The sequence below is a fragment of the Stenella coeruleoalba genome, assembly GCF_951394435.1.
Source record: "Stenella coeruleoalba genome assembly, chromosome: 4".
Lineage (NCBI taxonomy): Eukaryota > Metazoa > Chordata > Mammalia > Artiodactyla > Delphinidae > Stenella > Stenella coeruleoalba.
This window is the reverse complement of record NC_137149.1, coordinates 100785-128768: the sequence shown is the minus strand read 5'-3', so window position 1 is coordinate 128768 and position 27984 is coordinate 100785. Positions and strand designations below refer to the sequence as shown.

Genomic DNA, 27984 nt, shown 5'->3' with positions numbered 1-27984 from the left:
CTGAAATCAGAAACAATGGGGCATTTCCTGGTGGTCCAGTGATTAGGACCCTGTGCTTCCCTGGTCAGGGAGCTAAGATCCCGCATGCTGCGGGGAAGCCAAAATAAATAAATAAACAAATGAATAAAAAATAAAAGGCATGCAGGTAGGAAAGAAGCATTAAAACTGGTTCTACTTACCTGTGATAGGATTGTCTATACAGAAAATGTTGAGGAATCTACAAAAATAGCTGCTAGCATAAGTCAACTTAGCAAGGATGCAGAATTAAAAGGCAACTTAAAAAGTCAAATGTAGGGCTTCTTCCCTGGTGGCGCAGTGGTTGAGAGTCCGCCTGCCCATGCAGCGGACACGGGTTCGTGCCCCGGTCCGGGAGGATCCCACATGCCGCGGAGCGGCTGGGCCCGTGAGCCATGGCCGCTGAGCCTGCGCGTCCGGAGCCTGTGCTCCGCAACGGGAGAGGCCACAACAGTGAGAGGCCCACGTACTGCAAAAAACTAAACAAACAAATAAATAAAAATCAAATGTATCTCCATATACTAGTAACAAACAATTGGACAAGAAAGTATTATTTAAAGTAGTATTTACAGAAGGATTAAATATACAAAATACTTAAAGGTAAATTTAACAAAATGTGTGCAAGGCCTGTATACTGAAAACTATAAAAGGTTGAGAGAAATTAATGAAGACCTAAATAAATGTAGAGATAAACCTTGTTCATGGATCAGAAGATTCAACATTGCTAACATATCAGTTATGCTCAAATTAATCTATAGGTTCATATAATTCCAATCAAAACCATCTGGTCAGCATTACTAAGAAGACCGCTGATAACACCGAGGTTTGGTGAGGGGATGCAGTACTGGGAACTTCCATTCTGCTGAGGGGAGTGCAGAATGGTACAGCCACTCTGGAAAACAATTAGTCCGTTTCTTACAAAGTTCAATGTAAAAGTAAGACACAACCTAGCAATTCCACTCCTAAGTATATACCCAAGAAAAATGAACACATACGTTCTCAAAAGACTTGCACGTGAATGTTAACTCATAGCAACTCCACATGGACAAACTATGTCCGTCGTCTTGTGACTGGATAGTCAAATTTTGGTGGAATTCTACTCAACAGTAAAAACAAAGCATTGTCAAGTGAAAGAAGCCAGACATGAAAGACTACCTACTTTATGATTGTAGGAGCATGAAAGTTTTTACTAAAACTACAGCAACAGAAATCAGATGAGCAGTTCTGTAGGGCCTGGGGTGGAGGAGAGCATGACTGAAAAGGGGAACTTTGGTGGAGGGTTTGGACTAGTCCTGTATTGTGGCTGTGGTGGTGACTCATACCAATGTGTACAGTTGTCCAAACTCATCAAATCGAACACTTAAAATCAGTGATCGTTATTACACATAAATTGTGTCTCAATAAAAACGCACACAAAAATCTGAACATATACATTACTCACGATCCAACAAAACGCAGGCTCACGTGTGTCAGTGCACAAGCATAGGAAAGCTCAAAACAGCTTCCTTCATAATATCCCCAAACTACAAACAGTCAAGGCTCATCATCAGCGAAATGGGTACATAAATTGCGGCGCATTCACACAGTGGCTTAGTACCAACAGTAAAAGGGATAAACTAGACACGACAACAGGCATTCAGGTGGATGAAAGAAACCAGATGTGCAACAGTCATGCTCTATGATTCCATTTGTACAAAGTTCAGAAAACAGGCAAAGCCAAACTGAAATGTTTAGGGCTGCATGCTCAGGGGATCAAAGTACAAATAAACACAAAGAAGTGGTTTCAGTGAAGTCAGAAGAACCTTTGGGGGAGGGCAGGGCGAGCCGCATCTTTGGATCTTCAGCGTTCTGTGTCCTGATGTGGTGGCAAGGACGCAGATGCTCATATCTAAGTCATTAAACTGTTACATGCATGTTTTATGGAGCGGCTCTGTTATACTGCACAAGACAAAAGCTTATAAAATAGTAAAGTGCCTGCTGTGTCTCCGTTAATCCACTGGCTCTGGTTTTGTGAGACTGAGTGCTTTACACTTACCATCACTTCTGCAGCGCTGGCACAGAGATGCACACACTGCACCTATACGTGAAGATCAATACTGATTGTTCCTGGGAAAAAAAGGGGCTTAGAATTAATAATAAAAGAAAAATTGAGCATTTAACCAGTTAAAAAGATAAAGGATAAAACTGCTGGAAAGTTAAATGAAAAACTAATTAGAAAAACTAATTAGAATCAGACAAATTAATTGAAGTGAACACAGCAGGAGGTTGGACTTTAAATGCTAATAAATATGTGAGATTAAAATGCAAGTTAAAGTTAATGGGGAAAATATTCTTCACTTGACACATGGTTGCTTCTGTAATCAGAAAAAAACACAAGACGGTTTAAAAACATTGTCATCTCTGCTCTCTGGGCCCTGTTTTTACCTTTTTTTTTTTTTTTTTTTTTTTTTTTTTGTGGTTCGCGGGCCTCTCACTGCTGTGGCCTCTCCCGTTGCGGAGCACAGGCTCCGGACGCGCAGGCTCAGCGGCCATGGCTCACGGGCCCAGCCGCTCCGCGGCATGTGGGATCTTCCCGGACCGGGGCACGAACCCGCATCCCCTGCATCGGCAGGCGGATTCCCAACCACTGCGCCACCAGGGAAGCCCTCTGGGCCCTGTTTTTAAAATGTGGCAGTGATGTGTCCCACGCACTGGCGACTCAAGGGTCCCTGTGAATCTGCTTGGCATGTGGTAGGGTCTGGGATTTTAAAACTTACTCCTTCCCACCTGCCCCTCACCACCTAGAGACGCATTTCTCACGAGGGCGGTGCTTCTTTCCAGAGTGAGCTCCCTGCCTCAGAGTTCACTGTGGGGGCCCCCAAGTCACTCCCTGGACCGCAGCTGTGCCAGGGTCCCCTCTGGCCGCTGCCGGGTGGCTGGGAGGGGAGGAGCTGCACAGGTGAGCCCGTCAGGGGTTGGGGAAAAGGATTCTGTCAAAAAGCAATGGAATTAGCTTTCAAAATGTGCATGGGTTGTTTTAATTTACATCCCTGGCCATAGGTGTCAGAAAGCAGCTCAGGTGCAGAGGCGCTCACTGTGAAAGTGGGCGGTTACGGGCCCTGTGAGCTGTGTATGGCAGGGACCCCAGACTTCTGACCCTCCCTCCCGCGGACACAGAGGGGAGACAGACACACACTCGGCAAGATAGCTGACCATCTGCTGAGTGCCAGGCGGTGGGAGGCTGGGCGGTGGGGAAAACCCGAGATGAACCCCGTGATGGGGGCAGGACTGTCCACCTGCATGAGGCCCCCCGCATGCCGCCACTTCCGCAGCCCAGCCCTCTCGCAGCAGTGCTTCTAACACACAGCACAGCATCCTTTGGCCCTTCTAGGGTCTCCCCATCCTCAGGATGAAGTCCGAACTCGCACAGCTCAAGACCCTTTACGACAGGACACCCGCTGGTCGCTCTCTGCCCGCAGAGCTCCACAAGCTCTCCGCAGCAGGGAGGTGGGTCCTCTCCCGCCTGCTGGCCTGGCCCGTGTCACCTGGCCCTGTTCTCCTTGTGAGCAAAACTGGACTGATGTTAGTTGCTGTCACGGGACAGAGCAACCCCAGGTTGGCTGCCATCAACCCATTCATCCATCTGCTTGCTCGTCCCTTCCGCTCGGCTAGGGCAGCGCCGGGTCCTGACGGGGAGAAGGTGGGGACAAGTCGGATATAGACCCTGCCTGCACCGGGCTCCCAGTCTGGTCGGGAAGACAGACGTTGAGACCACTGGGAGATCCTGCTGGTTATGGGAGACTCTTTGTTAGGAGCTGGAGGGCAGGGAGGTGGGGTGCAGGGAGGTGGGGTGCAGGGAGGTGGGGGGCAGGGTGGTGGGGTGCCGGGTGGTAGGGTGCAGGGAGGTGGGGTGCAGGGTGGTGGGGGGCAGGGAGGTGGGGTGAAGGGAGGTGGGGGGCAGGGAGGTGGGGTGAAGGGAGGTGGGGGGCAGGGAGGTGGGGTGAAGGGAGGTGGGGGGCAGGGAGGTGGGGTGAAGGGAGGTGGGGTGCAGGGTGGTGGGGTGCAGGGAGGCGGGGTGCCGGGTGGTGGGGTGCAGGGTGGCGGGGTGCAGGGAGGTGGGGGGCTGGGGGAGGGCACAGAGTCTGGGTTTGAGTTCTGTCTCCACAGGTCACCCGATTTTGGGTGGGAAGCCTCTGTTAGGATCACAGTGCCAGGTGCCTCAGGGTTTGTTGCAAGGACTGAACAAAAGCCCTGGGGAGCACTCTTTACATTGCGGCAGGACAGAGGGCACCCAACAAAAGTTAGGTCCGATTAAGGGAGCTGAAGCTAAGGTCTAAGAAATGAAAAGGCTGAGGATGTGGCATGGGGGACATAAAGCAGAAAAGCACGTGTCAAGGCCCTGCTTGTGGAAGAGGCACGGCTCACTTAAGGAACACAGAGGTGGTCCAGGGGAGGGAAGTGTCTAGTGGGGGGGCGGGTGGCGGGCTCGCGAGGAGAGAGGAGGCCAGATCCCGGAGAAATACTAAACCACAGACCTGCCTAGCTCAGGTCTTCCGATTTGAGAGGCTGCTGCACGATCCCGCCCCCCAGCCCGCCCAGGCCCGGCGCAGGACCAGGCGACGTCAGCTCCCTTCTCCCCGCAGAGCCTAATCAATCGGGCTGCTGCGGCACTGCACTGGGAATGGAGAAGCGGCTCCGTCCTTCACGGAGGTGGCTGCAAACCTCGTCTCCCTGGAAACCGAAATAATCATTGGAAGTCAGCTCATGGCAACTCCGCTTACGCGCGTGGGTGCCACGATTATTATACAAGCTGATTTACACACTGTCCTTTTAAAACCTATACACCATAAATGTGAAAGAAGGCTCGCTACCCCTACTCTTCTGGCAAGTCGTCATGCATGCGGAGCAGGACGGGATCAGGAGGTTCAGCCGATGTGCTGAAATCTGCGTTCCCCGCTAAACATGCAGCGAAACCCGCTCCTTCTCTGCGCAGCTACTGACGTTCAAGTCGGTCCCACGCAAATGTCCAGAGAGCCGCCTGAAGGGCGCTCACATATATTCACTGGGCAGATGGCTTCCGTGAAACGTGGGCGAGGGACCCCTGCGCGCGGGCTGCCTGGCGAATGCGGGAGGCTTTCTCCGGAGGCAAGGGGCCTCTGGGGGCTTGTGCCCCTGCTCGCCGGGCACCGTGGACACTCTATGAAGGAAGGGGCACGACGCTGTGAGTTCTGGGGGACGTCTTCACAGGCCTGAACTTGCCAAACGGGCGGCAGGAACGCGGGTGTGTTCTCAAAGCACCCCTGCACCTCCCCCGTCCCCTCCTCCCCCAGCGCGTTCCCTAGCCGCTGCCACTCCCGCCTCCCCTGGATCCAGCGCAAAGTTATTTAACGCAGCAATTAGCCGGCAGGGTGAGTCATCGGCTCCCCGTGCCTCGCTGCAGCAGCCGCAGCGACGGTGTGGAAAGAGCCGAGGGCGCGGGCCCAGCCGCTCGGCCCGGTGGGACCTCAGAGGGCTTTCCAGAGACGCCCCTCTCAGGCCTGGTTCCGGGAGGAGGATGGGGGCCCAGAGAGGCCTGGGGGAAGGCCATCTCCACGCCCCACGTTTCCGCAAGCCTTCCTCTCCCTCATCGGGAGTTCTTCTCGGCCCGCGTCGGTCGGAAGGAGGCGATTTACCTTCCCCCGCGCTGCACCCCCCTTCTCCACGTTGCTCTCAGGCCATGAACCGCCTTCTGATGAGTTAACTCACTCGCACCCGCATCTGGGGTAAATTCCCGCATGATCCCTGAGAAGGGCTTTTGAGACTAAAGCGCAACGAGACTCCTCCGAGGTCCTGCCTGAGGCTTCACCTCCAGTTCCGCAGCACTTCCACCCCCTCCCCCGCGCACTCGAGCCAGAACTACCCGGGCGGCGCCGGAGGGTCGCAGCACCTGAGCTCCTCCTCCAAGCCCTCCCCCCCACCCCGCATCCAGACTCCCGCCCTCATCCCGCCAGCAGCCCGGATCACCCCTCCCCCGAGCTCCCCTCTCCCCGTCCCTTCCCGCCCCACCCCCGGCTCAAACCTCCTTCCCACCCGGGCTCTCCCTCCTTCCGCTCTCCCCCAGACTCGCCTCTTCCCCTGTCCTGCAGTCAGGCTCTCCCCCGTAGCCCCTCAGCGCCGGGGCTCCCCTATTCCTGCCCCCAAGCTGACTTCCCAGGCTTCCTGATTTCTAGCGGGCCAGTGGGCACGGAGTGAGACCCCAGCCCTGTGACCAGGGGAACGCAAACGCAGGGTCTCGAGAGGTGGGAGGTGCCGGAGGTGGGGCCTGGGGGCATCAGGGGAGGGAGGCAGGAGTGGGGGGGCTGTTCCCAGAGAGGGCAGGGGCGCCGATAGGGGGAGGAAGGCGGAGAGACGCGGCGAGCGGGCACCTCTCCTTGGGGAGGCGGCAGAGGGGTGTCCTAGGGGCTACGGGGGTTGGGGGGAAGGGGGGAGGGCGGCGCCTGGGCCTGGCGCGCCGGGCCGCGGGTGGTGGTGGGGGAGCTGAACGTCCTGGGAGGGGCGCCGCGGGCTGGGGAGTGGGCGCGCGCGTCCTGCGGTCCTCCGCGTCGCATCGGTTCCCTGCGCGGGGCCGCGGCGGCGGCGGGAGGCGGAGGATGCGGGCTCCGGCGGCGGCGGCGGCGGCGGCGGCGGCGCGGGCCCGGGAGGACGCGGGAGGATGAGGAGGAGGCCGGCGGTCCGGCCGCGCGGCGCCGGGAGGAGGCGCAGGCGGCGGGGGCGGCGGCGGGCGGCGGCGGGCGCGCGGGGTGCGGGCCGGCTCGGGCGCGGAGGATGAAGTGGAGCATCCGCGGGGCCTGCGCCGCGCTCTCCTCCTGCCTCCTGCTCGCCTGCGCGCTCAGTGCCGCCGCCGTCGGCCTCAAGTGCTTCTCGCTGGGCTCGGAGCTGCGCGGGGAGCCGTTCAGGCTGGGGGCGGCCGCCGGCGCCTTCTACTCGGGGCTGCTGCTGGCCGCCGGCCTCTCGCTGCTCGGCGCCGCCCTGCTCTGCTGCGGGCCCCGGGACGCCGCCCTCGCGGGGCCGGGGCCGGGCCCGGCGCTCGGGGGCCCCGCGGCCCCAGCAGGGGCTCCGGAGGCTGCGCCGGGCGAGCCGGGGAGCGCAGCCGGGCCCTCGGGGCGGGTGAACAGCCAGAACCTGCTCCTGCTGGGCGTTCTCGTCTTCATGCTCGGGGTCCTCAGCGCCTTCGCGGGCGCCGTGATCGACGGCGACACCGTGTCCCTAGTGGAACGCAAGTACTCCCACTACTGCCTGCCCCCGCGCGCGCCGGCCGCGGCCCCCGGCCCGGCCCCCAGCGCGCCGCGCGGCCGCAGCACCCTGGACAGCGCCACGTCCGCCAAGTGCCGCCAGCTGAAGGACTACCAGCGCGGCCTGGTGCTTTCCACCGTCTTCAACTCGCTCGAGTGCCTCCTGGGCCTGCTCAGCCTCCTGCTGGTCAAGAACTACAAGTCCTCGCAGGCCCGGCGCGGCCGGCGCGGCCGGCGGAAGGGAGGCCGGGCCCTGGCGCGGCCCCGCGGCGGCCCGGGGTTCCGTGCGCAGCCGCCAGCCTCCCGGGCGCGGCGGGGCCGACGGGGTCGGCGGGGGCGGAGGCTGCAGCAGCGGCCGAGCGAGGCTTCCATCCTGTCCCCGGAGGAGTCGGACTTCGCCGCCCCGGGGGACTGCGCGGGCTTCGCGGCGCACCACGCGGTCTCCTACATCAACGTGGGCGTCTTCCACGCGTTTGACGAGGCGGGCGTGGAGGTGTGCTGCGGGGGGCACCCGTCTGTGGAGCTGCCGGGGTACGCGCCCTCGGACCCCGACCTCAACGCCTCTTACCCCTACTGCTGCCGGCCGCCCTGCGAGGCGGCGCGCCCCTGGGAGCCGAGCCGGGCCTCCTGAGACCCCGGGCCGATCCGGATGTACTGCGGCCGCCTCCCTACCCGCCACCGCAGCGAGGGAGGTCGGGGGCTGGCGGGGCGCAAAGCCAGGCCTCTCCGTGGCGACGCATCTTCAGGGGCGGTCTGGCCCAGCGCCTCTTGGGGCCCCCCCGCCACGAGACTGGCCCTCCAGTATGATTATTTCTGTGTCTGGGAGGTTTCTCTTCTTTTCTGTGTCTGTTCGTATCCGGACTCCATTTTAAAGTTTACAATAAATGTTTTGGGGTTGGCTCGCCCCACCGCACTTCTCTTTGGCAAGTCCGTTCCCTGGGCGCGTTCCCTGGGCGCCCTCCGAGACCCGAGTGAGAGCTCACCCAGAGGGTGATTTCGCGGCCGGAAGAACGCTCGCTGAGAGGACAGAAAGGCAGAGCAGCTGGTCCTTCAGGAATGGAAGTGAAGAAGCACCAACAGCAACACTTTGTACACGGATGTGCCTGCTTTTGTTGACACTTTCTTACTGTAAAGCTCTCCATAAACAGTGAAAATGTTTGGTAAATTTATTGCAATTTAAAATTGGTGCGTTCCTTTATTAAATGATTGCCATGTTATTGGAGACGTTCATCAAATTGGGTTGGAGGATGTCGACACAAATCCGTTTTGGGGGGAAATGATTGAATTTGGTCAGACGAATGTTGAGTTTGAACAGTTGTATTATGCTAGTTGGTTGACTAAATCCAGCCTCTTTCTGCGGCTAAATTTCTGTGTGTGTATCAGGTCCCATACATTTCTTTCTCTGGAAACTGGCGATGGGGTTTTTACAGCAAAGCTGACCTTATTTTGGTTAATACATATGAACAATCCGATCCTATTCTGGAAAATCACAGTCATAGTTTTTCTGGCAAAGATTATTATCCTGTTGATTAACTCATTAATCTGGTGATTTTGAATATTATAGCATTTCATTTGAAATATACCCCTTAAATAGCCTTAATTGATGTGAAGGTCATACTTTCAAATCATTAGGATATGCATGTGTGTGCGTGTTTACACATGCGATATGAAATGCGTCCAGATGGTGGTGAAGTGTGTTTCCACCCAGTCTTGCAGGCTGACTGGGAGCCAGGCAGGCTCTGAATCTTGGGAAAAGGTGACCCGACTCCCATGTGCTGGAACTGTGGTGGCAGGCAGGTGTGCCGCTAATTCTGAACGTGCTCTAAGCAGAGCCCCACCTTGACCCAAATGGTGTATGCCTCCTGCAGGAGGAGTTGAGGACACACTGTGCGCTGCTAGGGTGAGCACAGCACAAGACGCCTGAGGTGACGAAAGCTACGGAAATAACGCGCGATCTCTCTAGAGTGCACAGGGGTCCACTTCTAACTGCGAAAAAGTAGCCACATTTCGCGTTAATGTAGCTTCCAGGTGCGGGCTCTGGGGTGAGACCTCTCCTAAGCTCCCAGGTGCACTGCCTGCAGCTCGAGTTCCCATGCACCCAGGTGACCGAGGCCCACGTCCAGCCGGGACCTGGCCAGACTGCCCAGCGGCAAAGGAAACTGCTAGAGAGAGGAGGCCCTCTTTCTACCGCAGAAGCGCAGACCTGTCACCATTCAGTGGAGGTGGCAAAGCCGTCGTGCTGATGCTTGGACAATTACTTTGAAACCTGGGGATTCTGATCGGAGAGGCCATGGGCAGTGTCTTCTCCTTGTTATGCTGATGCCCCCCGAGGAAAAAGAATCATTCAAAGCCAATCTACTAGGTCCTCATCCACAGACCTCTTCAGATAATGGTCCATATTGGGCCTCTTTCAGCCAGGCTGAGGGCCCGGCCCAACTAGTCCCACTGCCGGTCCTTAAGGCCTGGGGCCCCCTGCCCCCCCACCCCCGGCCCACTGGCCATCAACGTAAGTAGAAAAAGCGATAAGTGGCAGCAAGAGTGACTTGTAAAATACTTAGCCCATCTACCTAAGCCAGATCAATACGGCACTGCCAGGCGTTTCCTGCCCCCTGAGCGAGGCTGCTGCTCCGTCCTGGAGCAGAGCCCTCACTGGCAGCTGCAAGGCTTACCTTCCAGAACTGCACAAGGGGGCAGCCTGGCCAGAGTGTGCCCATTGGCGGGGCACACGGTGGGCTCTTGCGGAAGGCAGCTGGGCAGGGACCCCCGGCACGGAGCAAATACGTGTGCAGCACAGACATCAGATGTCAGACCCTCCCGCATCCTTCCTGTTTTCTGAGGTTCTGTCTTACACGGTCTGTGCAGCTGAAAACGTTAGATGCCTTATGAATCTTTCAAATTTGCAAGCAAAACCAAGTATCAAACTTTCCTTGGGATAGAGCAGAAGGCAGAACGGGGCGGGACAGCAGAGAGCATCTGGGGGTGCAGACAGCGGCTTCTCCCCTGTCAAATGTACGTTTGACCAAGAAGCCAGATGGAATTTTTAAAGATGTGTTTCTAACTCCATGAATATGGTTAAGTCCACGTTATAGAAGCTGATATAATGATGTGGGATACCAGGGTTTTAATTTTTAAAGTTTACTAGAGGAAAGAAAATCTCAAATGTCCCTACACTCAAATTGTTCCAAAGACCAGTACTCGGGGAAACGAGTGGAGAATCGTGAAGCTGCCCAGCTCCTTCTAATTGGGACAAACTTCCCGTGATGGCTCCAGCGCCCTGGAACGTTACCACCGCGCAAGCCCGTCTCATTCACGCTTGTTCTCCTTTTAGAGAGTTTAAGTTAGTCGTTTAGAGTTGATTCTTTATGCTCCTTGGAAAATAGTGCCAGTCCTTGGAGCTTTCTTGAAATATGGGTCTTATTCTATTTCTCAGAATTATAATAAACTCTTGGCCTGCTGGAGGCCAGACCAAGAGTTTATTAGCGTGGTGAAATACCAAAATTAAACTAAACACATTTTAGTGTTTTTACATCACTTAATGCTGAGTTTGTAAGTTACTATTTTAAACATAAAGGTTGTTTACATTTAAAAGAATAATTTAATTAACACACACATGACACAGTCACCAAACAAGCCGTGTTTTCTTGAGACTGATGAACCAGTGATCCCGGAGTGCCTGGGTTTACTGCCTCCTCAGGCAGAGCACGTGCTCTCGGCAACACAAATCGCAACCGCAAAACTGAAGTTTTGACTGATATTCAATTAAACAATCATTTAATTAAAAAAATCAGGCAGATGGTGTTTGTGGTGAAGATGAAACTGCCGGTGAGCAATGTTTTTACTCTTGGCTGGTGTCGTGACACCGAGCAGGTGGGAACCTCCGACGTGCACAGAGGCACACACATACGTGTGTACGCGCACATATGAACGCACACACATGCACACAGCTATGTGCGATGCATGCATGCACATAGCGTGCACACACGTCACGTGAGTGCACACACGCATAGGAAAGCCCACAACCGCACACGTGTGCACATGCATGCGTGTGTTCATACTCCCGCACATACACTGGTTTGCAAGCACATGCACCGGTGTATGAACACACACACACACACACACACACACACAGCCTCCCCGGCGAGGTCTGAGGGCCAGGCCAGTGGCCCTGCCTGGGGCACCCAGGAGGCCAGGTGCAACGTGGCGGGTGGAGTGGCCTGGCCGTGGGCTGCTGCTTCCCTTGACAAGGCATCATGGGAGCAGCGCTTGGAGGGCACCTGTGGGTGCTGAGTGGCACGACATAGACCTGCACGCTCCGTCACGTCCAGGAGTGGCAAGCTGGTGGGACGGCTCCTCACCCAGAAGCCAGCACAGCACAGCCAGCCACAGCAGGGCTACGCCGGGGTCAGGGAGGCTGGGGGCAGGCTGAGTTCCCAGGCTCCCAGGCGGCAGTGTTGCAGAGACACTGCTGGGCTTGGTGGGCACTGACCTCTGGGTGACCTCCGGGCCGGGGGAGGGCTGCACGCAAGCCCTCAGTGTTGTTATTGCCCCAAAGCACTGTTTTCTCACCGAGATATGCATGAAAATTAATAAATGAGAGACGAAGAAAAATGAATTCTGGCATATGAATAAGTAGAAACTCTGTATATGCCTGTGTGCCTGTTTCTAGAGGAGACAGAGGCAGCAGCCTAATGTGCATTGCTTTATTTTCTAGATGATCCAATAGCTTTGCTTAATTTGCTACTTTTCAGCCTAGTGATTGACAGGAAAAACCCACCTAAATGGAAAGAAAATGTAACTTTTGAAAACAGTGTCCGTACATCATTATGTCCCCAGTTTGAATTCTAAGGACTCACTGGGGAGGTGGGAGAAAGCCTGGTGGTTCCTGTTGCTGTTTCATCTAGAGAAGCTGCATGTGAGTTTCATGTAGAGAAGCCAAGATCTCCACTTTACCTTTTTATCTAGTATTGATCCTCAACAGAATGTCAATAGAAATCCCATTACTTTAGGATCAGTGAGGTCTGTGTTAAAGCACAACACGTTCTGCAAAATGATCGTTTCCTTCCTGTCTCTGTGCGGCGCTTGTCCTGAGCGAGCAGACTGCGCGGTCACGACCACTTGGGCTGCACCGAGGACAGGAGCTCCCGGGGGGTGCGGGGAATGGGGACGGCTCTGGCACCTGGAGGGGTGCCTTTCTCCCTGACCCCAGGCTGGCTTTGGCCATGCCCTTCCGCTATTCCTGCCTGCCATGCCCTTCCACTATTCCTACACTGCCAGCCTGAGCCCTTTCTCAGCTCCACTCCTGATACAACTTTCTCCTAAAACGTGTGTCAGATCGTGCTGTCCTACCCAGAAACTTTCAAGAACTGCCTTTTCTGAAGAAAAGTAAACCCTCGTGGACCTGGCCCAGCCTGACCCTTCAACCTTCTCTGTGGGCCACAGGGGGCTCCTGTCTGGTGGGACCGAAGTAGGTGTGGCGACCGAGGCTGGTGCGCTTCCTTGGGGAAGCTAACGGAGAGGCGTCGCTGAGTCAGACAGGAGAGAAAGGGGCGCGAGGATGTGGGCCTGGACCTTCGCAGGGGTCTGTGCTGCCTTGGGCGCCTGGACGTTTTAGGAGCTCATCTTAGTTTCCTGGGGCTGCTGTCACAAGGCTTCACAAACCACGTGGATTAAAACAGCAAGTATTTATTCTCTCACAGTCTGGAGGCCATAAGTCTGGGGTCAGGGGGTCGGCAGGGTTGGCTCCTTCTGGAAGCTCTGAGGAAGAATCCATTCTATGCCCCCCTCCAGGCTCCTGGGCGCCGGCAGTCCTAGGCGTGCCTGGGCCTGTGGACTCACCGCTATCTCTGCCAGCCTTTGGTGGCCTCCACCTCTGTGTGTCCTTCTCTGCCTCTTAGAAGGACACCGTTGGCTTTAGGTCCCGCAGACCCTATTTCCAGGTAAGGCCATGTTCTGGGTGAACAAGAATTTGGGGAGGACAGTGTTGAACTATATTGAATCCAATAGAGAACTCCGTCGAGGCTGAGTGGTTTGCTCCTTCCTTCCTACTTGGGGCCAGCTCTGAGGACCCCTGGGGACAGGCACCCCTCCCCTGAACCGGGGCACAGGCATGAAGCTGGTGGAGCCCTTGTCAGCCCTCAGATGAACATTCTAAAAGAAGCTGAAAGAGTAAAATTAATCCCCCGAGGCGAAAAACTTTCTGAAAATAAGTTCCATTTGGTGTATTTGCAAACATTTTCAGATACGAGCCCCGGAGACTGCGATATTTGGTGAATCCAGCCTGGAATGGATCACCCTCCTCTTCTTGGCAGGTCGGGGGGTGGGTGGCCTTGGTGTCAGAGGCTCTCCTCCTGCTGGGATACTCCACTCGTGTTGAGGTGAAAGGCCACGGACTGTGTGCTCCCGGCCCCAGGCTGCTCTGAAAGGGGGCTCTCCCATCTCCAGGCCTCTCTGCCTGGGGCAGCGTGGGACCCTGCTGCGGCCTCGGTGTTGCTCATTTTAAGGGCTTTCTCCCCACCTGCTCTTTCACCTGCCAGCCTTGGTTCCCACAGTCCCCTCAGCGCCTCTGCCCATTCCTGGACCCTTGTCCCCGCCCCATGTCATGGCCCCGCTGGGACGTAGCCTTTGCTGGGAGCGCCCCTCAGGTGCACCTGCTGGACCACCTGCTCCACTGGCCCTTGAGGCAGTACCCCCTGCCCCTGCCCAGTGGAGCCGCCCACAGCTGTGAGCTCTGCCCCCCTCCCACCTCCCTCACCTCTTGCCATCCCCATCCCTTCCTGGAGGCTGGGAAAAGCTCCAGGGGCTGCCGGAGACCTGGCCCTCACCTGCCCGCGCAACTAGCCTTGACGGAGCCTGCGTGCCAGCCCCCGGGGGCCCACACCCGCCGCCATCTCTGTCAACACAGGCAGCCCCTGATCAAGGGCTAACTGTCTTGAGGGCTCACCATGGGCCAGGCCCCCTGTGGCAAGCACTTTGCAGCCACTGCCTCCCCTAATCCTGGAAACGGCACTTTACGGGTGGGAAAACCGAAGCTTAGGGAACGTGCTGTGTGCCCGGGATGGAGCTGGTGTGAGAGCAGCAGTCTGAGCCCAGTGCTGCCTGGTGCCTGGGCCCCTTGCCGGCTGCAGCCACAAGCAGGGCCAAGGTTCTGTTCCCAAGTGGTGTTTGTGGGCATTTGTGGGCCCAGGTGTGGGGCGGGCGGTGTGACAATCTCCAGCTCCCTCCAGACCCCTGTGCCTTCAGCCACCGGCCTTCTCACTGCCCCCTTCAGGGTCTGCCGCGGACCAGCCAGACGAAGAAGACCAAACCGCCCAGAGCCAGAAGGGAAGGGCTCAGGAACGGAAGCAGCGCCGACGAATGGGGTCAGAGGACCAAGACAACTGCTGGCTGCAGGCAGATTTGATTGCACGACAGCTGCAGATTACACAGACTAGAAAAGGGAAGGTTGCCAGACGGTGCCTTACATCATCTAATGGCTGTCTCGGCTCAGGGTTAACTTCCCTGGGAGGAAACCCATAAACCGAGAATCATCAAAAATAACCTGCACGTGCTGGGGGGAGACAGCTTTGCTTGTCTCAGTTTACACTCTTTCTGATCTCTGGGCCCTGGTGATTTATCTCCCATGGAATGGAACAAGGAGGGGAACAAGCAGGGACAGTCCCCTCGGGCAGTGGCGGCATGCCTGGCACGTCCGCAGCCTGCTCTCATGGCTGACTGCTTCCCACAAGGGTCCCTCAGGACCCTAAACTCAGCCTTTTGCCAAAACTCAGCATCTCCCTCTTCCTGGTTGAGGGACTCCATCCCTACGCCCGTCACCAAGCCCTCAGCTCAGCCTCTGCTAATTCATCCCAGTGTTCATTCAACAGCTACCCACTGGGCCAGATGCCGGGAATTCCGGAGGGAGCTGCGCGCTCCCGCCCTGCCGCTTGCCCTGGTGCAAGTGCATGTGCTCACTCTTGGGGGGTAAAGAGACTTTAATATTCTTTTTTTTCCATACTAAGTGCACAAATCTGGTTGTACTTTACACATAAGGCACATCTCAATTTGGACCGGCCACGTTTCAAAGACTCAAGAGCTGCCGTGGCTAGTGGCTGCTGACCAGCCTAACTTCGGACAGTCTCCTCCCCACACGCTTCCTCTATTTTGATCAGTAAAAATGTTAAACACAATGTACCTCAGGTAATATAATACACGCATATCCACTGTTTAGATTCAGTTTACATTGCATCAAAAATAAAACAGAAGGGCTTCCCTGGTGGCGCAGTGGTTGAGAGTCCGCCTGCCGATGCAGGGGACACGGGTTCATGCCCTGGTCCAGGAGGATCCCACATGCCGCGGAGCGGCTGGGCCCATGAGCCACGGCTTCTGAGCCTGCGCATCCGGAGCCTGTGCTCCGCAACGGGAGAGGCCACAACAGTGAGAGGCCCGCGTATCACAAAAAAATAAATAAATAAATAAATAAATAAAACAGAAAACTCTTAACAGTCTAAAATGTCATTCCCCATACTTGGTCCCCATTTCTCTTCTATTTCTAAAGATGTAAAGTGGTACATGGGCAGCCAGGGTGTCCCCCTTATCCTCTGGGTCACCACTCACCTCTTGTTGGTTGTGGGTCATGCCCGGGGTGTTTTCGTGCTTCCACAACAAAAGTGTGTGTCTGTGCATATTATATAGTGCGGCTTTGAATTTTTTTTTAATTGAACTATAGTTGATTTACAATGTTGTGTTAATTTCTGCTGTACAGCAAAGTGATTCAGTTATACATATATATACATTTTTTGATATTCTTTTCCATTATGGTTTATCACAGGATATTGGATATAGTTCCCTGTGCTCTACAGTGGGACCTTGTTTACCCATCCTGTATATACTAGTTTGCATCTGCTCATCCCAAACTCCCACTCCCTCCCCCTTGGCAACCATAAGTCTGTTCTCTATGTCTGTGAGTATGTTTCTGCTTTGTAAATGAGTTCATTTGTGTCATATTTTAGATTCCACATATAAGTGATATCATAGAGTATTTGTCTCTCTCTTTCTGACGTACTTCACTTAGTATGAGAATCTCTAGGTCCAACCGTGTTGCTGCAGATGGCATTATTTCGTTCTATTTTATGGCTGAGTGATATTCCATTGTATATAGTACTACATCTTCTTTATCCATTCCTCTGTCGACGGACATTTAGGTTGCTTCCGTGTCTTGGCTACTGTAAATAGTGCTGCAGTGAACATTGGGGTGCACGTTTTTAAACTTTACATAATGGTGTCATACTGAGAAGAGTTCCTGGACCCAATTTCAAAGACTGTGTGTGGAGGCTTCTTCACACCAAGCAGTTCTTGATGCCAGCGTGGAATCTGAGAATTCCACTCAATTCTGACACTATCAACCCCGAGGTAGAGTCTGATTTTGCCCTCCACTTCAGACACCAAACACAAGTCCAGGTTGTACCTCTGACCGACTGACTATCCATCAGAGGTTCCCATGAGTCCCTCCTCTGGTCGTTCCATTAATTTGCTAGAATGGCTCAGAGAACTCAGGAAAACCTTATGTTTACTCAGTAGTTTAACGATTTATTATTAAAGGATATTAAAGGATATGAATCAACAACCAGATGAAGAGACACACAGGGCCAGGTCCTGAACAGAGGCGCTTCTGTCTTTGTGGAGCTGGGGGCCCAGCACGGTGGCACCAGGAACCTTCCTGGTTCCCTGACATGGAAACTCTCCAAAAAGGGTCAAAAAGAACTCCTTTTTTTGGTTTTTATGGAGGCTTCATTAAACATAGTCATGATTGACTAAGTCATTGGCCAAGAGTGATTGACTCAACCTCAGCCCCTCCCCTCCCCTCCCCAGAAATGAGGGGGTGGGACTGAACGTTCCAGCCCCCTAATCACCTGGCTGGTTCTCCTGGCAACCAGCCCCCATCCTGGGCTGGGATACAAAAGTCACCTCATTAACATAAACCCAATTGTGATAGAAAGGGCTTGTTACAGATAACAGGACAGCCGCTTCACCTTCATGGCCGTGAAACACTTCCAGAAACTGAAGACAAGAGGCCAAATATTGTAACAAAGGATACTCCCGTTGCTCTCATCGATATGAAAATTCCAAGGGTTTTGGGAACTGGAAGCCAGGAACTGTGGGTGAAGAGCAAATATATCTGCGAAACACATTTTCATCACATGCACATTTTGTAAATGATAATATCGCAGGACACGTAGTGTGTTAACCTCAACATCATGTCTTTGAGATTTGTTTGTGGTCTTACTGGAATTCTTGTTCCCGTATTCTAACTGCTGTGCTGTGTCCGATCGTGTAGCCAACCCTGAGCTCATTTGCCATTTCCCCACTGAGTCACTCCTAGGGGATTTCCTTTTTCCCCTTACAGTCCGTGCTGCACAAAACCCCTCACCTGTCTCATTCCCAGGGAAGGCTTCTCTAAGCCCCACACTCAGGTGTGTTCCTGGGGCCTGTGCCTTTCTGCCCTCCCAGGAGCTGCACCATGGGGGCTCTGGGTAGGCGCGTGTAGGGCCTGCCCGCCCTGCAGCTCAGGGTCGTCTCCTGAACCTCCCTCAGAGACCCTCGTGTTTCCTCTTGTTAGTTGCTGTGAAATGGTATCTCACAGTTTTCACTGCATTTCCACAGTTACTAGTGAGGTATTGACTGCTCTGTAACTCCTACATTCTTATTCTCCAGCATGAAAAAAAATTGCTTGTCTTTTTACTGATTGATTTCTAGACACATACGCTGGGTACACTACTCCTTATCCCAGAGCTGAGTTGCCTTTTCGTTTGTTCGGGGTGTCATTTGTCAAAAAGTAAATCACATTTATTAATCCTTTCCTATATGGCTTGTGATAAATAAAGAAAACGCAGATTAAGTCATCAGCCGCTGCAGTGTTGACCGACACGCACCCTGAGAGGAATTTAGGAAGAAAGCAGGATGGGCGATCTGTGCTTTGGACAAGCAGTCTCCTTAGATCATAAGGTGCATGTCTCAGGAAGAATTTTAATGAAGCCAGGCTCTTGCATCTTCCCCTACATAGAAAAGCACTGAAACCTTTAACTTGAGATGCCTGTTCTTTGTGAATAGCAGTAGTCTTTTACCAGGATGTAAGCTTTACTGCGCGTGTTCCCAGGCCAAAGATGATATATAAACTAGGCTTCTCCCCTGACCCCTTCAGAGCAGTCTCTCAGAGCTACTGAGTGGCTGTCTCCCAGGCCGCTGTCCTCCGTAAGGTCCCTGAATAAAACTTAAGCTCACAACACATATGTTGTGCACTTTTCTGTAAGTCGACGCTTGTCTTCTCGTTTCTCGCTTAAGAAATTCTCCCTATCCCGGTGGCTTGTTGTTTTTGGATTTTTTTGTTTTTTTTGGCCCCCCAGACTCTTCGTTGCAGGGCTCGGGCTTCTCTCTAGTTGTAGTGCGCGGGCTAAGTAGTTGCGGTGTGCGGGCGTAGTTGCGGTGCGCTGTCTCAGTTGCCCCGCGGCATGTGGGATCTCAGTTCCCTGACCAGGGATCAACCCGTGGCCCCTGCATTGGAAAGCAGATTCTTGACCACTGGACCACCAGGGAAGTCCCTATCCTGATGTTTTAAAGATATTTTTCCTTTTCTTGTAAAAGTTTTACAGTTTTGCTTTTATATTTAAGTTGTTGGGGCCCAGGGTAGGCTGCCCCAAAATGTGCCTTAATGGCATGTGGATTATTTAGAATTAAAGTTACTTAAGAAATGGCCAATGCAAAAGGGACACTCTGAACGTCCTCAATGTGCCCTGAAAGCAGGAAATAAGTCTCCCATGTGAAGGTGCCCTCCCTGCATCTGGACATAGAAGGACACCCTTATCTCCAGGGACAGGGAATTAGGACTGAGAAGCCCGTCTAAACAAACCTTGTTACTTTTAAAATTTATTCCCCAAGCCCAGACTCTGCTTAAAGCAGATTCTTCACTAATTGAGCACTAAAGCCTAAGTTTTTTTGTCCTCTCAATCCTTCACAAAATTTATAGTTTCTTTGTCTAAAAAGTATAAAACCTGCCTACTTTGGCCACTTCTTAGGTACTATTTCTATGAGACCTCTGTGCACATGTATTAAATTTTGTTTCTTTTTCTCCTGTTAATCTGTCTTGAGTCAGTTTTATTACTAGTCCAGCCACAAGAACTCACGAGGGATAGAGTGAGAAAGTTCCCTCTCCCCAATAAGGCCTTTAATCCATCTGGGAAGTTATCTTTGTTTATAATTTAAGGTAGAGATCTCACTTTCTCCTTTATTTTTAGATATAAATGTATGTGTTAACCAACATTTTAGAATCTGAGGTGAGACCTGATTAAAATAAAAAGGTGTTTATTTGGGGTTTGTTAGGTGTTAGGAAACACAAATTCAAGATTACTTGCATTGTGTTCTGCGGGACTACAAAACGGGGGATGCGTATGAAGGCAAAATCAGCAAGGCTACAGTTAGTTAAATGAGTTTTTTCTCAAGAATATAACTGGAGCTGGCAAGAAGTAAGGATGCTAGTTTAGCAAGGATTGATTGGAGTCCGAAATGTTTGCATAGTTAGAAGGGGAGACCTTGAGATCATAAGGTTACAGCTGGCAGTGGCCAGCAGATACTGTCTTGAGAACGGCTGGTGGTGTCCTTGAGTTTAATACGGTTCAGAAAGTTCACGTTCTCAGTGGTGCAGGTAGTGTCTGAGACCAGGTCCTCAGTGGTTGCCTGACTCCATTTTCGTATGCCTTGAGGCAGGAGATAGATGGGCCCCAGGCTGAGCAGCTGGAGTCTGTCCCCCGTGGGCAGATCCTGCCGGATGCAGAGGCGGAGGAGCTGAGCCCCGCCCAGATAAGAGGCCACGTATTTCTCATTCTTGAGGTCAAGGAAACCTTCCCGACTACACACGCACAGAAAGACTCCTTGGAGGTCAAAAAGGGAGTGATGTCAACCTACCCATAGGCCTCCTCACTAGAATCCATCTTGGCTAAGAGATGCATGCACGTACATGGGAGGATCCTGAGATAAAACAAATACGGACTCCAAATGAGGCAAAGCAAGATGATTGGCCAAAGGAAACCTGGAAGAAATGCCCCATAAAAGTGATTCAAACTACCACGAAGGGGCTTCCCTGGTGGCACAGTGGTTGAGAGTCCGCCTGCCGATGCAGGGGACGCGGGTTCGTGCCCCGGTCCGGGAAGATCCCACATGCCGCGGAGCGGCTGGGCCCGTGAGCCATGGCTGCTGAGCCTGCGCGTCCAGAGCCTCTGCTCCACAACGGGAGAGGCCGCAACAGTGAGAGGCCCGCGTACCGCAAAAACCCCCCCCCCCAAAACCCCCCAGAAAACAAAAAAAACTACCACGAAGGCCACTCTCTCTCTGAGCCTCCCCGTGTGCCTATTCACACGTACTCTTTTTCCTCCTAATAAACACTTCACTTATTTCACTACTTTCTGTTTCTTTGTGGAAATTCATTTTCTGCAAAGCCGTACGGGCCAGGGCCTTGTCACTGGCCACTGGTCTAGTGGCTAGGATTCAGCGTTCTCACTGCCGCAGCCTGACTTCAGTCTCTGGCCAGGAATCGAAATCCTGCTTCAAGTCGCTGCAGGCCAAGGCCGCCCAAGATCATAGCCTGAGCTATTGTTGCCGAAAACTTGGCCTCTGTGCACTGGTGCCGAATCAAATCTCAGAGACAGAGTTTTGTGTGAAGTAGAAAAGAAGAGCTTTATTGCTTTGCCAGGCAAAGGGGGCCACAGTGAGCTCATGCCCCTCAAAAACTGTGTGTCCCCACCCGGGAGGATTTGGTGAGAGTTTTATAATGGTTCAAAGGCAGGTTGCTGGTAAGGATCAGGGTGTGTGCAGGGCCTGCGCTCCTTTAATCTGGCCCCAGGTGGTCTTCTCTGGAATGAAGAATGCTGACGTCTTCCATTTGTTGGGGGTTTTAGTTCTGTAAGAAGCTCAAAGATATTGGTGTTTTAAAAAAATTATTATTTATTTTATTTTTGGCTGCGTTGGGTCTTCGTTGCTGCACGTGGGCTTTCTCAGGTTGCAGCAAGCGGGGGCTACTCTTCGCTGCGGTGCACAGGCTTCTAATTGCGGTGGCTTCTTGTGTTGCAGAGCGTGTGCTCTAGGCGCTTGGGCTTTAGTAGTTGTGGCTCGAGGGCTCAGTAGTTGTGGCGCACAGGCTTGTTGCTCTGCGGCATGTGGGATCTTCCCGGACCAGGGCTCGAACTCATGTCCCTTGCATCGGCAGGCGGATTTTTAACCACTGTGCCACCAGGGAGGCCCAAAGATATTGTTATGTGTATCCCTTGAGGGGAACCAGGACCCTCCCCCAAGGCTGCGCTATTGTTTTTTGGCCACTCCTCCCTTGTCTCTGCATCCCCTCCCTTCCCTGATTAGCAACTATTTGGACCTGCCATTTAGGACTCAGGGAAGGTCATGGAGGCTGGAGTCTGTTCCCTATAAACAAGAAATAGGGGACACAGAAAGGCTTCTGTGTCCAGGAGCCCCACAGGGTCCTCTTCAGTTTCACTATGATTACTCTCTTATAATTTTAACTTGTCATCAGACGTGTGTGTGTATCTCTCTGTCGTCTGTCCATGTATCTCCTTTATCATTTTATCTTTATTGTATGGGTAGCTAATTTTTCTCACACCTTTTCTTTTTTATTTCAGTGCCTTTATTAAATCTATTATTTTTAGGCTGTTTGTAACATCATCTCTCACATAGGGGAACAAAATTTGCCACCCTAAAATGTGTCTCACAGCATATTATTTTAAGCTGGTTATTTTCTAAGAAACAGCAGGACATGGGGAAAACTCTGAAAACCAAGCAGGCATTTCCTTCCCTTTTGTAAGAAACATTTACACTTTTAAGGGAAGTCTCCATTTGTGAGGGCGTCTTCACCTCTGTACCAGGAAGAGGAGGGTGACCAAACCTCTAGAAACTCTTAACAGTGGAGAAGGCACTGACTTAAATCTGCGCCACAATCTTACCCTTGTTTACTGTGCTTTTCCTGTAACCGCCCGTAATTGACTCATCCCACCCTAAACATCCTCTTCTGTCTTTAGCTGAGGATGGTATTAAAGGTGAGGGCTTTGGCCATTTTGGTCAGTTTTCCTGGGTCTCTCCCTGTATACGTATTAGTAAACTTTTGTGAAATAAAACTCATATTTTATGGCAAGACAAGAAAAATTTAAACATAAAAAATTTCCTCTGCCCTTTGGCCTCCTCTCTGCCCTCACCGTGCTTTGTGGATCCGCATTATGCGTCAAGCAAACCTCCCCATTGGCAGGAACACCTGCTCAACCGTAAAGAGCAACGTTCTCCCAGCGCCAACAAGGCAACTCCCTAAAGATAACATTCCGTCTCGATCTTCTAAGGGGTCACATGCCCCATCACGATGCCGCTTAGATCTGGACTATGTGAACTGTCAATAACACATCTTTTGATGTATAGCCCTCTGTCTCAAGAAACGTACGTAACTATGCCTTGACTTCTAACAGGCAGAACGGTTCTCAGTTTTCTGAGATGCTCTTCATGGGTTATAATCCTCAAATTTGGAGCAAATAAAATTTTCCATTTCTTCCTTAGATTGACTAATTAACTTTTCATTGACAGTTTGATTTTCTCCTGTTAATTTGACTCATGTCAATTTAATTGTTAGACCAGCGGGAAGAACCTAGAAGGGGCAGGAAAATTTCCCTCTCCCGGACACTCACATGTATTGATATTCTATATTTACACAAATTTTCTTCCACGTCATTCATTTTTCTCCATTGAACTGCATGTCCGATGTCTTTCTTCAGAATGTTGCTCTTGGCACTTTCCATGTGCATTTCAGATAAGACCGTCACGTACCCTGCGTTACCTTGCCAGGGCGCGGGCTAGAATTGCATGGGTTTACACATTACTCTGAGCAGAATGCCATCCTGTAATTTTGAGTCCTTCCATCTTTGAATAGGTCTATCTCTCCACTTATTTGTGTCTTCTTTTATGTTTTTCGATAAAGCTTAATACTTTTCTTTGTAACTGCCTTGCCTGATTTTTGTTAGATTTTCCCTGAGATGCATTTTAGTTTTTGTGGCTATTGTAAATGTTGCCTTTTTAAAAACTTCATGTTCTATTTGGTTATTGCTGGTGTAAAGACTGTTACTGACCTGGTGTACTAATTTTGTAACCAACAACATTGCAAAAATTTCTTTTTAGTTCTAATTATTTGTCCATTTCCAATATCATCTGTGGCTAATAATGTTGTCTTCCATCTGGTTCTACAAGGGCCAGGTCGTTAACCACTGCAGTTGTTAACCTACTGTTACGGAACACAAGTCCACGTGCCCGACGCACAGTGAGGCCAAACAACCAAAACGTCGGAGTTTGGAGCAGAGAAAGGTTTATCGCGGGGCCACGCGAGGAGACGGGTGGCTCAAACTCCCCGATGGGAGTAGTTCCCAGCCAAAAAATCCACATATACTGACTGCTCCCCTACCTCTTCGGAGCAGTTCCTCAGAGCTACCTGAGAGACTGTCTCCTAGGCTATTGTGATCAGTAATGTCCCTGAATAAAACTGAAACTCACAGCTGTCACGTTGTGCATTTAAAAATTTCAGTTGACGTAAATGATGTCCTTGGTTTCCAAACACTCTGCAAGTGATCCAAGTGTTCTTGCTAAGACCTCTGCTGGGGCCCAAGGTAGGTAGAAAAATGTACCTCAATGGCATTTTAGTTAGTTTGAATTAAAGTTACTTAGGAAGTGGCCAACACACGAGAGACACTCTGACATTCCTCTCTGTGCCCTGAAAGCAGGAAATGTCTCCCATGTGAAGGTGCCCTCCCTGCATCTGGACGTAGAAGGACACCCTTATCTCCAGAGACAGGGAATTCAGGGCGAGAAACCTGTCTAAACAAACCTTTACTTCTTTACTACTCAAACCCAAATTTTGCTTACATTCCTTTTTATTTATTTATTTATTTAGCTGTGTTGAGTCTTAGTTGTGGCACACAAACTCTTAGTTGTGGCATGTGGGATCTAGTTCCCTAACCAGGGATCGAACCCGGGCCCCCTGCATTGGGAGCACGGAGTCTTAACCACTGTGCCAGCAGAGAAGTCCCATAAATTCCTTCCTAGTCAAGCACCCAAACCTAAATTTCTTTGTCCTGTCACTTACTCTCAAATTTATTGCTTCTTTGTCTAAAAAGTCTAAAAGCTGCCTGCTTTGGCCACTTCTTAAGTCCTTTCTAAGAGACCTCTGTGCTCATGAATTAAGTTTCTGTCTTTGTCTCCTGTTAATCTGCCCTGTGTCAATGTTATTAGTCCAGCCACAAAAACTCAAGGTGGGTACAAGGGGAAAGTTTTCCCTCCTGGACATCTCCAACACAAAGTTGAGTAGAGGTGGAATGACAGGCCTCCTCTTCTTTTCTCTGAGCTAAGTCATTAAATATGAGGTTTGCCTGGAATTCTGGTAGATAACTTTTTTAACATTAAGGAAGTTTCTTCTCTTTTTAGTTTGCTAAGAGTTTTTTTGGGGGGATGGATTTGCTTTTTTGTGTGTGTGGGTTTTTTTTCCAATGTAAATAAGCATTGAATTTATCTATGTATTTTTCCATCGATTATCATGATCATTTGTTTTGTCAACCAAAGAGGAAAAAAAGCCACAGAAGCTTGCAACTAAGGAAAGAGTTTATCTGGGGTCTTAAGAATTATAATTCAGGAGGCACAGATTCAGGTAAAACCAAAAGCGTGTTCCAGGGAACAGAAAGAGGCAGAGGCTGATAAAGCAAAAGCCGTGAGGCTGTGCTCTGACGCAAGAAAGAAGCTATTCGTCCTTACGTGACGGCTGTCATCAGGGTGAGGGTCAGATTAGCAGCTGGAGTTTCCGGCAGATGCCTTCATTGGGAGCTTAACTGGTCAAAAGGTCAGATTCCATTCAGGTTGGGACCGTATAAGCTCCCGCAGTGGCCCCCAGCTCCATTTCAGAGCTCTCTTAGCAATACTGACTCCATTTTGATTTTCCTTCCACAGTTTTTTCCTGGATTAATCTGTTACTGTGGTAAATTATACTAATCCAGTGTTCAATTTTAAGTCAAGCTAATACTACGTCTAATTTGAAAGTCAATTGTACTGTTGTTTTATCTGTCTATTCATATTTCCACCCCTGTAAGCAACCATTTTCTTTGATAATATGCCTCCATATGTATGGAAAAAATGACTACTGTGCTGGTTATTTCCATTTTAGACGATTACTGATTTCTTTTTTTAAAAATTTTTATCGGAGTATAGTTGATTTACAATGTTGTGTTAGTTTCAGGTGTATGACAAAGTGAATCAGTTATACATATAAATATATTCACTCTTTTTTTTTAAGATTCTTTCCCTATATAGGTTATTACAGAGTATTGAGTAGAATTCCCTGTGCTATACAGTTGGTTCTTATTAGTTATCTAGTTTATACATAGTAGTGTGTATATGTCAATACCAATCTCCCAATTTATCCCTTCCCCCGCTGATTTCTTACTATTGAACATTGGGACTAGTTTTTTATACCCTCCACCTGACACACAACCTTCTCTCCCCAGTAGAGTTTCTGGATTTTTAGGGGTCAAATCAGTATTCTCCTTTATTAAGATCATAAACATTGTCCACAGGTGAGGTAAATGGGGTTCTGCGACTACATTCTCTTTCTTGTTTTTGTTGAAATTAACAGCTAACTGATGTTTTCCATGAACCTGTGGCCATGTCATCCCCAACTTTTAATTTTTTTCTTTTTAATAAATGTATTTAATTAATTAATTTTTATTTTTGGCTGCGTTGGGTCTTTGTTGCTGCGCGTGGGCTTTCTCCGGTTGCGGCAAATGGGGGCTACTCTTCGTTGTGGTATGCGGGCTTCTCATTGCAGTGGCTTCTCTTGTTGCAGAGCACAGGCTCTAGGCGCCGGGTTTCAGTAGTTGTGGCACGCGGGCTCAGTAGTTGTGGCTCGCGGGCTCTAGAGCGCAGTCTCAGTAGTTGCGGCGCACGGGCTTAGTTGCTCTGTGGCATGTGGGATCTTCCCAAACCAGGGCTCGAACCCGTGTCCCCTGCATTGGCAGGTGGATTCCTAACCACTGTGCCACCAGGGAAGCCCCACCCCCAACTTCTGACAGAAGTGAAAACATTCTCTCCATGTGTTCAAATGTTCCAAGTAATCCAGGATTTCTTTTCATACAGACCTCCTTCTTGAGCTCTCATCCCTCCTGACATGGGCTCTGGGTGGGGGGGGGTCTCTGCACAGTTAATATCCAGGGACCTCCCTCTGCTCTGCTCAGGTCCCTGCATGCAGCTCTACACTGTGTCCCAAGATCTTGGTGTGTGGCAAGTGGGGCTGAAATCCCACTGAGCACACTAGCCAGTCACAGATGTTTATAGCAACTTTATTCATAGTTGTCAAAACTTGGAAGAACCCAAGAAGTCCTTCAGTAGGTGAATGGATAAACTGTGGTGCATCCAAACAGTGGAATATTATTCAGCACTAAAAGGAAATGAGCTATCAGGCCACAAAGAGACATGGAGGAAACTTACATGCATGTGACTGAGTGAAAAAGGCCAACCTGGGAAAGTTACAGACTGTATCATTCCAGCCATGGAGACAATAAAAAGAGCAGGGGCTCCAGGGAGGGTGTGGAGCACGAGGGATTCTTAGGGCAGTGAAATTATTTTATATGATGATATACCAGTAGATATATGTCATTATACATTTCTCAGAACCAGTAGATATATAAGACAAAGAGTGAACACTAATGTCAACTATGGACTTTAGCTAATAATAATGTATCAATATTGGCTCATCAGTTGTAACAAGTGTACCACACTAACGCACAATGTTAATAATAGAGCAAACTGTGTGTGTGTGCAGAGAGGAGACTGTAACATGAGAACTCTCTGTACTTTCCACTGAATTTTTCCATACAACAAAAACTATTCTAAAAGATAGTCTGTTAGTTTAATATAAAGACAATGGTGAAGATAAAATGGAACACTAAAAAGTATTAAATTAACCCAAAGAAGACAAGAAAGGAGACACAGAAGAATGATAACAATGACCAAAAATGAAACAAAGAGAAAAATGGCAGCTCTAAATCCAATTGTATGAATAATTACATTAAATGTAAATGGACTAAATATTTCAATTACAAGGCAGAGATTGTCAGACTGGATAAAAAATCAGGATGCAAATTTTGAGCTTACAAGAGCCACTTTAAACAGAGTCACAGTAGGCTGAAATTAAAAGGATGGAAAAAGATATATGCAAACAGTAATCATAAGAAAGTTGGAGTGGCAGTATTAATATCAGACAAAATAGAATTTAAGACAAGGAGTATTACTGGAAATAAATAGGGATATTTCATGATGATACAAAGTAGATATATAAGGAAAATATAACAAACAGTGTATATGTGTCTAATAACAGTTTTAAAATATATGAAGAAAATCTAACAGATCTAAGAAACACATAAATCCACAATCATAGGTGTGTTTTTCTTCATTGTTTGAAGTATTTACAATTAAAAAATGACGAAAAATACTATTTTTCCTTAAAAAGGTGGGGTGGGGCAGGCCCTAGGAAGGTAAAGGAGGAGGGGGAAGAGGGCAGCAAAAAGAGAAATAAGAAGGTTCAAGGTCAAGAAAACAGCGCAGGAAAGCACAGCTCCATAAACTGTACCACACACGACTGGGCACTGCCTTGTGTGCAGAAGGAGCTGGTGCA

The 27984-nt window shown here is 50.7% G+C and overlaps 1 protein-coding gene across 1 annotated transcript; it reads left to right on the top strand.

Annotated features, from left to right (window-relative positions):
* Positions 1–6798: 6798 nt before the first annotated feature.
* Positions 6799–7896, top strand: TMEM271 (transmembrane protein 271; the record flags this gene model as incomplete). The annotated part of the gene is made up of 1 exon (XM_079920729.1): positions 6799–7896. The coding sequence occupies one exon, from the start codon at positions 6799–6801 to the stop codon at positions 7894–7896; it is 1098 nt and encodes a 365-aa protein (XP_079776855.1).
* Between the last annotated feature and the right edge of the window lie 20088 nt (positions 7897–27984).